Source organism: Paroedura picta, chromosome 1, assembly GCF_049243985.1.
Source record: "Paroedura picta isolate Pp20150507F chromosome 1, Ppicta_v3.0, whole genome shotgun sequence".
Lineage (NCBI taxonomy): Eukaryota > Metazoa > Chordata > Lepidosauria > Squamata > Gekkonidae > Paroedura > Paroedura picta.
Window position 1 is genome coordinate 81,636,690 of NC_135369.1, and position 13,152 is coordinate 81,649,841.

Below are 13,152 nucleotides of genomic sequence, written 5' to 3' on the forward strand. Positions count from 1 at the left end.
TTCCCATCTCCCTCTCTCTTGGCCATGTAGGAGAGCATTTTTGGGGAATATTTTTGGCTTGGATAGATTGGGATGCGCACTCCTAGTGCACATTGTTCTCCGCTCTGTAAAGAGAGGGAAATGATACATGAAGTGCAATCTGTTGATCCGCCTCCATCTCATTCACATAAAGCATATGGATATTAATCCAAATATTTCTTATCAATAAAACCAAGATTTATACTGGGACTTACATCAAAAGTTGGTGCACTTTGTTGTGCACTTTGATTGCACGGCTCTCTGAAGCAATCGCTGAAGGGGAGTAAAAGACCCATTGCAATGATCCAAGAACAAAGCTTCTCTGCTTCTTCTTGCGGTGCATTTTCCTGCTGGCTAGATAGCTTTTCCAGAAGAGTTCGGCCTGTAAGAATTAATTAACATAGTGATCAACAGCAATTGCCTATAAAGCATAAAAAGTATCTAAGTTAACATGTAACCAAAAGTGTTTGTACTTAGCAGTCACATGACTTAAGAGAAACAAAATGGAGGCGGAGGAGGAATTGTGTTTTTATACCCTGCTTTTCACTGCCTGAAGAAGTCTCAAAGTGGCTTAATATTGCCTATCCTTCCTCTCTCCAGAGGTATGTAGGGCTGAGAGAACTGTGACTGGCCCACAGTCACCCAGCTGGCTGCATGCTGAGGAGTGGAGAATCAAACCCAGCTTGCCAGATTAGAAGTTGCTGCTCTAAACCACTACACCCAGTTGGTTCTTAAGAAGCAAATCATTTTTTTTCCTGTGTGAAATAGTATTTTCTATCTGAATTCATTAGATGTTGACTCTATATTCACTGTCTGCTTCTGAGATGGTTTATCATTTTGGAGAGTTATTACATGTGATTAAGATTTATTGCAAACTACACTATGGAGCCATTATTTGATAGAAAATCAGGTTTTGTGGTGTTTGGCTCCTCTGTAAAGTGTACTAACTGTGGAGGCGGGTGAGTGATCTGCCCTAAGGCCATCGAGATATGACACTCAAGGTGTCTTCAAAATCTTCTTTAATGTGCAGAACAGCAAGGAAGGAAACAATATAGACTTCACAAGGGCTGGAGTCCTAACTACCAGCAACCCAGTTCTAACAGGTATATTACAAGAGACACACCCATGCATGTGAAGAAAGGAAATTCCACTTAGGAAGGAGTTCCATATACTACATTCTCCATGGTCAGACACCAAGGTACTGTCTTTTCCAGGGAAGAGTCCTGTGGAAGCAGGTGTGGTACCTCCCCAAATATGAGTGGGGCATAGGTGTGTGCATTTGGCTGGACCATCAATAGTACAGCAAACACATACTTATGTAACTTTCCCATGGTAAACATAGTGAACTCCAATATGGGGTTCCTCAAGGTACACTTCTTTCCCTGATTCTCTTTAACATCTTTAGGTGCCTTCTAGGCCATCTGGTCCAGAGGTATGGGTTGGGATGTCACCAATATGTGGACAACACAAGCTCTACCTTTTAATAAGCAGCCGGCTGAATACTCTACCTATTTGAGCAGAATCCAAAGGCCTGATGAAGGAGAAGACCCACTTCAGACACCATCTCCCATGTGGAGATGGGTCAATGGTCTGCCCTAAGGCTAGAGTGTCTTCAAATCCTTCTTTAATGTGCAGAAGAGCAAGACAGGGAACAACATAGACTTAACAACTGCTGGAGTCATAACTATGAGCCACCCAATTTTAACTAGGGTTGCCAGCTCTGGATTGGGACATACCTGGAGACTTTGGGAGTGGAGATAGGAGTGGATGGGATTCGGGGCAAGGAGGAACCTCAGTATTGTTGTAGAATACTATGGAGTCTACCCTCCAAAGCAACCATTTTCTCCAGGGGAACTGATCTCTTTAGTCATAGAATCATAGAATCATAGAGTTGAAAGGGGCCACACAGGCCATCCAGTCCAATCCCCTGCTCAATGCAGGATCAGCCCAAAGCATCCTAAAGCATCCAAGAAAAGTGTGTATCCAACCTTTGCTTGAAGACTGCCAGTGAGGGGGAGTTCACCACCTCCTTAGGCAGCCTATTCCACTGCTGAACTACTCTGACTGTGAAATTTTTTTCCCTGATATCTAGCCTATAGCGTTGTACTTGAAGTTTAAACCCATTACTGCGTGTCCTCTCCTCTGCAGCCAACAGAAACCGCATCCTGCCCTCGTCCAAATGACAACCTTTCAAATACTTAAAGAGGGCTATCATGTCCCCTCTCAACCTCCTTTTCTCCAGGCTGAATATTCCCAAGTCCCTCAACCTATCTTCATAGGGGGCATAGGTGGGTCCCTTGGCCCCAGATCATCTCCGTCGCTCTCCTCTGTACCCTTTTAATTTTATCTACGTCCTTCTTGAAGTGAGGCCTCCAGAACTGCACACAGTACTCCAGGTGTGGTCTGACCAGTGCCGTATACAATGGGACTATGACATCTTGTGATTTTGATGTGATGCCCCTGTTGATACAGCCCAAAATGGCATTCGCCTTTTTTACCGCTGCATCACACTGCCTGCTCATGTTTAGTTTACAATCCACAAGTACCCCAAGGTCTCGTTCACACACAGTGTTACCTAGAAGCGTATCCCCCATCCAGTAGGTATGCTTTTCATTTTTCTGACCCAGATACAGAACTTTACACTTATCTTTATTAAATTGCATCTTGTTCTCATTTGCCCATTTTTCCATTGTGTTCAGATCTCGTTTAACTCTGTCTCTATCTTCCGGAGTATTTGCCAGTCCTCCCAATTTGGTGTCATCTGCAAACTGGATGAGTAGTCCCTCCACCCCCTCATCTAGATCATTAATAAATATGTTAAAAAGTACCAGACCGAGCCCCGAGCCCTGAGGTACCCCGCTACTCACCTCTCTCCAGTCTGATGAAACACCATTGACAACAACTCTTTGAGTGTGGTTCTCTCTCTGAAGAGGAGGTATAATTTCAGGGGCTCCCTAGGTCCCAACTGAGGACTGGCATTTCTAGCTATTCCAGAAGAAACAACCATTCATGCGAAGAGAGGGAGTTCCACTCCCTCCAAGAGAGTTTCATCACTACAATTATAACAAGCTTAGATTTTCCTTCATGACTGTGACTATAGCCTATCAAAATTTCTAAAAAATTAAATAGGTACTGACAAGAAAATTATAATTCTCTGAAAAGGAAACAAATGGCCACATCCTTAACTGCAACAAATAAAAGTGAACATTAAAATCAGAGAGACTATCTCTTTTTGAGTTGTCATTTAGGAAATGATGGAAGTGAAAAAATTATCATACAACTATTTAAAAATATTCATTCAAAAGCACTATAGAATTGCTTGACAGGTAGAAGCATTCAGATGCTTATTTGGACAGTGACGTGATGTCACATGTCTTTTAGACGCTGATAATGAGGGGGAAAGATATGGTGAATTTCAAGCGCAATCTGTCATTTTAAACAAATCTTATGGCATGAAAGCCAAGTCAACTTTAATATACCTCCAGAAACAGATTAACATGGCACAGCTGTGAACAAATGGTAGAAATAGAAAGAACAAAAGAGGATATATACACAGACTAGCTAACACATATAAAGCTTAACAAGCACCATAAATATTTTAAAATTTTCTATACATTTATTAAGCTAGTATGAGGAGAGAATTTTGATGTCAAGTGAATGCTTCATGATAATGTGGTCAGTATTTGCAAAATATATGTTCAAACAAGATTGACATGGTGAGTGAAAACTTCACCACATATAATTCTAGTAGATAACCATAACCAAAATTTAGTGCCCATGATCAATAAGACAACAGTATTATCTATCTGAACTAATGGAGATTTCACACATCCTTACCTGCAAACTTAAATTGTATTTTTACATGTTAAAGATGTGAATTTACATGTGTGCTTTTATTCTTCAGTGTCAACATGAGGCCAACTCCCATAACTCCAAAAGATCAAAAGTGCTACCATTTTAGAGAAAGTGCATTGGCAAATTGTTCATCTCATGGTAACTTGTTTCTGTTTCTTTTATCATCTCAGCATGGCATTTGCCTGTAAATAGTAATAATTTGCAGTGATTCATCACAACTTGATCAAGTGAGCCCTACTGGCAATAATATTTGGGGATGTACAAACAATTCCTCAGAAAAGAACAATTAGTCACCTCCAAATTAGATTTCTATAACATTTCTATAACATGCTCTATGCAGGCCTTCCTTCCCTTGACACTGATCAGAAACTGCAGCTGGCCAAGAATGCAGTTGTCCAAGTCCTCACTAGAACATTGTGGAGAGCTCACATATGGCCTATCTGGAGGCAGCTGCACTGGCTCCCAAGTTAAATTCTGGATCTGCGTTAAAGTATTGGTGCTAACCTTCAAGGCCATAAGTGGTCTGGACATAGTGTATCTGAGGGACCACTTAGCTAACTATATCTCTCAAAGGACATTATGATCATCCAGTTCCAACAAATAGATGATCACTGACCCAAAAGAAGTTGTCTGACATCACACTGGGCCAGGGTCTTTTCAGTCTTGGGCCCTCCAAGAGCTGGGTCAGTTCTGAAGGGCCTGCAAGATGGAGCTCTTTCGCCAGTCATTTAGTTAGGGCCAATGAACATCAGAATGACTTGAAACAAAACAATAATGTGCTCCATCTAAATGGATACAACCTCCCCACCCCGAAAAAAAAAATAAAAAAACTGAAGGCAGTAATATCTGATGGTGAATCAGTAAATAGGTTCAATTTTAAAGCTTTTAATGGTTTTGTTTTACTGTTAATTTAATGTTAATTTATAGATGAATTGCACCACATAGTTTTCTATGTGATTTTAAAATGATGGAAGCTAGCCTGAACTAGCCTGCCGGGAGGGGCGGGGCATAAATCGCAGTATAAATAAATAAATAAATTATTGCTGCTTCACAATTTCAGGTTTTAGTACTCTGCAAACATACAGAAGATCACAATGAATTAGCAAATCTCACGTTCTTTGACATGGAATTTGTGGCCAACTGGCCTAGGATCTCAGATCAGTTTACATTGGAAGTATTTCATTTCAAACTTTCATCAATCCTGTCAGATTAGACTTGGAGAAATAAACATTAATAAATATTAGTTAGAGAAATAAACAGGCTCGGGGGACCTGAATTACCTCATTGGGCCCGCAAGAATCTGAACCCTGGTTTCCTATAACCAAACCCAACATGGTAGTCATTATTTCACATTAGTAAGAAACATAACATGCCTGACACAGAAATGTTCTTTCTGAACAGTGCTTTATTCAACCATCCTGAAGCAAAGAATCACTTTCAGCTTGGTGTAGTGGTTAGGAGTGCTGACTTCTAATCTGCTGAGCTGGGTTTGATTCTCCGTTCCTCCTCCACATGCAGCCAGGGGGGTAACCTTGGACTCACCACAGCATTGATACAGCTGTCCTGATGGAACAGTAATATCAGGGCTCTGGAAATCCCTTCCAACTCTATAATTCTGATTCTAAACCCAGAGTATCTACTATGTGTTACAAGTACAGTCCGCTTTCGGTTGAAGATTTCATCAAGTTTACAAAAACGTGCTCTTCTTGCAAATTTGGCAGTAACCTAATGGCTCAAATAAACTACTTCTCATAACAATTTCTATACCAAAGAAATGGAAATGATCACCCAGGATCTTAATTATTCAAACATGTTAAACAAGATGTTTCTCAATATTTGAACTGTGTCTTAAATTAAAAGATTATTTGGCCATCATGGAATACATTTCTTGTTAAAGAGTAGTAGTTAGGTGTAGTGGTTAGGAGAGTGGACTTCTAATCTGGTGAGCTGGGTATGATTCTGCTCTCCCCCACAAGCAGCCAGCTGGGTAACCTTGGGCTCGCCACAACACTGATAAAGCTGTTCCGATCGAGCAGCAATATCAAGGCTCTCTCAGCCTCACCCACCTCACAAGGTGTCTGTTGTGGGGAGAGGAAAGGGAAGGTGATTATAAGCCACTTTGAGACTCCTTTCTGGTAGAAAAAAGCAGCATATAAGAACCAAGTCATTATTATTATTTCTGACTTTCAGAAGATTCAGAGAGAAAAAATGACATGTTTCTATGAAAGTCCCATTCTAACATCTAATGGGTTGACACTGAAAAGAATCTAGGTACCAGGGTCAGAAGACACAGAATTCCACCACTGTATAATTAAGATCTTTTTCAGAATAGATATAAAATATATATTCTTATTTAATTCAAGATAAAGCCATATATATGGAAATTTTTGTTTGCCAGCAGGCAGTGGGTGACACATCTGGCTCTGCCAACTGACTGTAGTCTAATTGGTGGACTGATGGTAGCTCTTTGTGCTCCTGCAGTGAAAGGGTGAACGACTTTGAAATACATACTCTTTCTAAAGAGTGACATAATTGAATGACTACAGTTTCATATGGTAACATGTATATAGGACGAATTATTGGACACCTATAATTCTATTGAAGGTTTTGTCTCATCTGTGGATTGGAGGTTATCCTTGTATGGGTAGTCTCTCTTCCTTGCTCTGTGGGTGGGGGATCTGCAATTTTTTTTCAAAGACTTCTACTATTCTGAGGAGGAACTCAAGACATATCCACACATTAGTAAAAATAGCGTCATAGCCATGGAATGGCAAAGCATGACATTATATCGCAGCCCCCCAGGCCCTCCTCACCTTTTTGCTGTCTCACCTTTGTCTGCCTAGTTTTTGCGCATCTTACCCTCCCCACCTGATGCAGAAGAGAGCAACACACTTTATACGGGTCACATGTCCCCCTGTCAATCAATTCAAGCAACCAATCCCCTTCCTCCATATTCTGACACAATTTAAGGGTCCCGCAATGCCTGCTATTTTATTTTAATAATACATCTCCACTGCAATGCCTATGCATATAATCATAGCATAGTGCTTTTGAATGCCACCCCTTATGGCATCATGAGTAGGCTTGTACATGAAAAGCCCGATTCAGCCACCTCAGCTTCAACACCCATGAAAGTCGATGGTGCCATAGACTATAATGGGAATTTCACCATTCCCATCTTTCCAGAGGCCTGGGGGGGTGAGGATTTGAGGTACAGCCTTCAAACTTTCAGGGGAGCTCTGCGAGTCTCTTCACTGACTCTCTTCACTGACTCTCCTTCAAATTTCAAAATGATTGGTCCAAGTGGCAAAGAGGGGGGCCCCATCCCTCAATTATATCCAATGTAAAGTCCATTCCAGAATGCAGGGGCCAAGGTTCTCATGGGAGCATCGTCAGTAAAAATTAAAATGCTCAAAAATGAATTATACATAATGCTGCCGGAACTGCCTCAGCAAATGCCAGGAGATTTTGAGGCCAGTGCCTAGGAGGGTGGAGTATGGAAACGATGTGATATCACTTTTGGGTGATGCTCCAATCTGTATTGTAAAAGCCACAGCTAATTGTATTATATAGTAAATTTTAGTCTAAGTTCAAGACAGAGCTGATAAAAACCTATATATTGCCAAGGTTCTGCAATGCAGAATGCTAACAAGTGCCAAGATAATAGAAAATTAATAAACAATTCTGTTTTTTAACCAAAGGTTTTACATTTCTCAGTCATAAATGTTAGCTTAAGAATTATTTTATATTTATATTTTAATTTATAGGTTGCCTTTTTCTGCCACCCCTTAGTTTAATGGCAAAATATATTTCTAAAAAAGAATGTCTCCAGTGATGTTTATGATTCTGGTAGGGACCTGTTGTCTTTGGCCAAAAAGAAGCACATTCCCACCCAAAACTGATGTTAAGTTTGGAGGAGTCCAGAGAGACATGTATGTATAACTCTGTTGTTGAAATTATTTCTTTATTCATAATTCCAATTATAGTCTACCACTCCCACACAGTGGCTCGTGGTGGGAACGGCAATCCATCACAATAAAAACCCCATAATTAGACATAAAGCCTCATTAAACCCTACCCTGGCAGCCACAGAAACTCCCTCTCCGCAGCTCAACAGACTTCTTAAAAACTGCCTCAGGAGGACATCCACAGGGGTAGCCTGATGACCTGGCTAGCTCAGGGAGGAGCCCAGGTTTTACCTGCCCTGGCCTCAATTGAAGACCTGGTGGAAGAGTTCTGTTTTACAGGCCCTGCAGACCTGGGAAAGATCTGCCAGGGCCCTCAACTCTCTCAGGAGCTCATTCCGCCATTCCATATCAGAACTGCTTTGTATAACACTGCTCACAGTATTAATATACAATATTTTTGTGGTGTTGCTGAAATTGAGAATTGTTGAACTTCTGCCAACTCCACAAGAATGGCCGCATTTACATACAAATTTCCAAAGAATGCCAGTTTGATACCACTCAAATAAATTAAAGGCTGCATTCATTCCTTACTTTAACTGTTAACTGGTGAAAGTTCTGAATCTATCTCCCTGGGACCAGAGGTTTGGGCTGCAATTTTTTTCTTGTTACACCTGTGAGATAAATGTTGTCTAGGGCTTTTTTCAGACTACAGCCGCCTTTTGTGTTTTCATGTGTGCTGTGCCACTTCTGATGATCACACTATCATATTATAAGGGGCACAATGAAAACAAAGGTGCAAGCAGGCACCATTTTACAAAAAACAAAAACAAAAACACACACAAACATTTTTAGAAAAGGAGAAGGGAGCAAAGAATGATGGGAGGCTGCCACTGTTGGGCTTATGTTGCAAATTTCAGCCCAAGAAATAAGAAGAGGAAAGCCAAAATATGGAAAGGCTAGAGTCAACTCGCAGCATCCAAAGGAAATCCAAAGAGAGGCTAAAAGAAGGTATGTCTCCTAATGCTGAAATGGTCAGAGGATATGAGACTGGCCCAGGTTCATACAGTGAACTTCAGGGCAGAAGAAGGAAGCTGGGTGTCCTAGACTGATGCAAACCTCTGTGCTAATGTCCCAAACCCTGCATTTTCTCTGCGTGAGAAGAATTAAGCCTGTTCAGTTGCCTCAGACTTATGGCAACTCCATGAATTGGCATTCTCCCAAATGCCCTGTTGTTAACAGGTTTGCTCATATCTTGAAAACTAAGGGCCATGGATTTTTTGATTGAGTCAATCCACCTCTTTTCGTACTGCCTTCAACTTTTCCTAGCATTATTGTCTTATCCAATGACTCCTGTCTGTACACCGCCCGTGGCGCCGCGAGTGCCACGGACTAAATAAATCAGTAAGGCGTTCTGGGGCGGGATGTGTCCGAGATGAGGAAGGGTCCGGATTGGACCCTTCCTCCGGACAGACAATCGGAGGGACCAATCGGCAGGCGCTTCGCACATGCCGATTGGTCCCTCCGATTGCCAGCCCCGAGCAACCGCGAGCCGCGCTAGGCGCGGCTCACGGTTGCTCCTTTGCGGGTCCTCCCTCCACGGAGGCCTGGCGTGCCGGGAGGCGCAAAGCGCCTCCCGGCGCATCAGGCCACCGCCTACCGCTGCCGCCAACACTCTGCTCCCCCCCAACCAGCAAGCAGCCGCCGCAATAGGAACCTGGAGGACCGCCGCCTCAAGCTCCTCCATCGGGACTGCGAGATGCTTCAGGGTCGCCAGAAGAGCCTTGCTGCTGCGTCACATACACAGTGGCCCAGCTCCTGCGCCCAGCCTGAAGCCAGTGAGTCGGCCGCAAGGCCTGTGCGGCTGGGATAGCTTCCAGGCTGCCCGAAGTTCCCAGCGCTCTCTGTCCTCACCACAGCTTTCCACAAGCGCATGCTGCGCTCCGGCCATGGCTGGACTACAAGCCCCAGCATGCATTGTGTCCCCGTGCAGTGCATGCTGGAAACAGGGAGGGGTGGGGGGACGAGCAGGGGGGAGGAAGGACCCAGCCATGTTGTCTGCAGACCGGGAGCCCGGCCCTAGGTTGCCTGCGCGCTCCGCTGCCGCCAACACTCCGCTCCCCCCCCAACCAGCAAGCAGCCGCCGCAATAGGAACCTGGAGGATCGCCAACTCAAGCTCCTCCATCGAGACTGTGAGTGCTCGCCACAACTTTCCACAAGCGCCTGCTGCGCTCCGGCGGTGGCTGGACTACCAGCCCCAGCATGCATTGCGTCCCCATGCCGGGAACAGGGAGGGGTGGGGGATGAGCAGGGGGGAGGAAGGACCCAGCCATGTTGTCTGCAGCCCAGGAGCCCAGCCCTAGGTTGCCTGCGCACCCCGTCGACCTCTTCCAGCTTTCGCGAAGCCGCCTGCTGAGGGTTTCCCGCAGCAGTCCCTGCCGCGACTCCTCCTCCTCCTCCTCTTTGCATGCCTCCTGTTCTATCGGCAGCAGCCCAACAGGTGAGCCCAGGCACACGACTGTGAAGGGGACGGGGAGAGAGGCTCCTAGGGCCCGCTGTATTTAGCGTACAGCGGGCTTAACTTCTAGTCTTCTTATAATGTTACCAAAGTATGATAGCCTCAGTTTAGTCACTTTAGCATCTAGGGAGAGTTCAGCCTTGATCTGACCTGGAACCCACTCATTTGTTTTTTTGGTAGTCCATAACATCAGTAAAATTGTCCTTCATCAGCACACAGACAGATATAGAGATCTGTTTCTACATCCAACTGCAAAATATCTTGCAAGTGACAGCCTGCTGGGGAAAGGGGGGGGGGGTTGCAAGTGGGGTCAGGGAGCAAAACACAATCACAACCCAAGTGAACCAGAACAAAACCTTACCAAATACAGAATTTCCCTATACGAGTAGCCTTCTCTAGCTCTTCAGAATTATCCATTAATTCAGTTTACATTGTTCAACCTCAAATAATCTTTGTATACTGCCTCTAAACCTCAAGTGTTCTATGATGTGACGGTCAAAGTTTCATCTTAAACTGAATAGCAAGTTAGTAACAAAGACGTTGCTAGGGACAAGAGAACGAAACAAAAGGAGCTGGCAGAGGAAGGCTTGGGAAGACAGAGCTTGACATCAGACTTTACAGTCTGATTATAAAGGGCTAAAAATAACAGCAATTGACTCGCCAACTTAGTCCTTTTATGTATTGTGGGTGATGACAGTGCTTCGTCCCAGAACATTTATCACAGAAGACAAACTGAATACAAACACTGATCCTTAGCTCTCCTAAAAATAAAAGTAGAAAGACAGAATCCATGCAGGATAAGAAAAATAGTTCTAATTAGTTGGCCTGTATGAGCCAGATCAAAAACTTAAGCAAAAACCATTACACAATTGTTAGCGATCTGAACAACGTTAAGCACAAATACATTTTATCTAATAAGGTATATTAAAAAGCTAGATGTCATAATGCTTCAACAAAACCTATGTTCAGTATCAACACAGATGATTTAAAAATTTGGATGCTGTTTGTTGTCTCCAGGAACGTCTAAGATAAAAATAGATTATGTACCCCTACTGATGATTATGAAAGGTATGCACTATTATCAAAGCAATTTGTTGACTATGTAGACATATCACAGAGTTTCGTTGAAGAAGTAATCTTGGGAAAGATGGATTTTTATATTGATAAAGAACTTTAAAAGCAGGCAGGTGACACCAGTGGACACTTACCATGAGGGGTTATTCTCCTCTGGTGTAAGAAGGACAGCTGCAGAATGGGTTTTGCTACCAGCTTTTCAGGACGGCAAGAGTTAAATAGAAAAGCCCTCCCTCTGGATCCAGTCCTGCACCATGGCATTCCCTCTCTTGCCAGTTGGGATCCTCTGAGAGCTAAAAGACTGGCTATAACTTAACACTGGAACTATACTTCCCTTAAGGAAGTAGATAGAGAAGAAACAGAAATGCAAAAACCCCAAAAGAGGAATCTGAGCTCTATGGAGATGCGTGTGACAACGTGAAGGGGCAGATATCCTCCTTACTCCAGAGGAAAATGACCCCTTATGGTAAGTGTCCACTGGTCATTCTCCCTCTGGAGCGGAGGACATTTGCAGTATGAGACCTTCCAGAGCACTAGTCAGTTGTGGGTGTGATGTCTGCACCCCCGTCCACTATGTGCTGTAATATGTGCCTACTGAATAAGACTTCTGAAGAGCTATAAGCATCTATTTTATAGTTTCTTGTAAATATAGCCACTGAGACCCAGGATGCCACCTTGCAAATTTCTAACACAGAGGCTTTGTTAGCCAAGGACACACTGATCACAGTGCTTCTAATCGAATGTGCCATAACCTCAGGAGGCTTCTGACCCTGTGCCTTATGCATTCAAAGATACATAACCTCAAGCATCTGCTTATGGCTACCTTGGACAGTTCACATCCTGTATTTGGGGGAGATACAGAGATAAAGAGGGTATCAGAACATCTAATACTCTCTGTCCTGATGAGAATGGCCATGAGGGCCCTGCAGAAATCAAGTGTATGCCATTCCCTCTTCTTTGGGTGCTTTGAGTTGGGAAAAAACAAAGGTAAATTGATTTTTTGTGGCTTATGGAATCGGGTTGCAACCTGGGGCTGGAAAGACAGATCCATTTATAGGACAACCTTGTTCTTGTGAAATACGTTGAACTGAGGTGATCACCGCCAAAACCAGGATTTTCATCCTAAGCCATTTCAGTGGAACAGAAGTGATTGGTTCAAATGCAGTCTTGATAAGAGCCTTGAGAACTATATTAAGATTTCAGGATGGAAACCTCTGAACCTGCAGAGGCACCAGGGAAGCTGTCCCTTTGAGAAACTTTGATACGTGAGGGTGTCTTGAAAGTTGAAATTCTCCAACTCGAGGGTGAACCGAAAATAGGGCTGCCACCTTCCTGCACAAGGCAGCAGGTTTGAGACCCTGGGAAAGACCTTCCAGCAGAAATCCTAAAATATCAGCCACAGAGGGATGTAAGACATCACCCCCATCTTGAATCACCCCCGCCTGAAAAACGCCTTCCAGGTTATGTTATAGATTTTGATATTGGATTTCCTGTGGAAAGAAAGGATGATGTAGTTACCTCCTTTGACTAACTCTTTTTCTTTAGGAGACCTTTTCAATTTCCAAGCAGTTAAATGCATTCAGGAGGAGTCTGGGTGCCATATCCGACCCTGGTGAAGGAGATCCAGAAGCATTGGAAGTGTCATTTGGGGCTCCTACCAAAAATTGGAGTACTGTTGAAAACCAAGAGCACCTTGACAATGAGGTAGCACTAAGATTACCATAGCTAAGAGACAAGATATCCTGTGGAGAAGTCTGGGTAGCATGGAAAGAGGAGGAAAG

The 13,152-nt window shown here is 43.5% G+C and overlaps 1 protein-coding gene across 2 annotated transcripts in view; it reads right to left on the minus strand.

The window, feature by feature from the left end:
- The window catches only part of FMN2 (formin 2), a 223,718-nt gene that overhangs the window by 182,965 nt on the left and 27,601 nt on the right, over positions 1-13,152 (minus strand). For both annotated transcript variants that reach the window (XM_077345246.1, XM_077345237.1), the window contains one exon: positions 234-400. In XM_077345246.1, the coding sequence (XP_077201361.1) occupies positions 234-400 (167 nt within the window). The remainder of the gene's footprint in view (positions 1-233; positions 401-13,152) is intronic.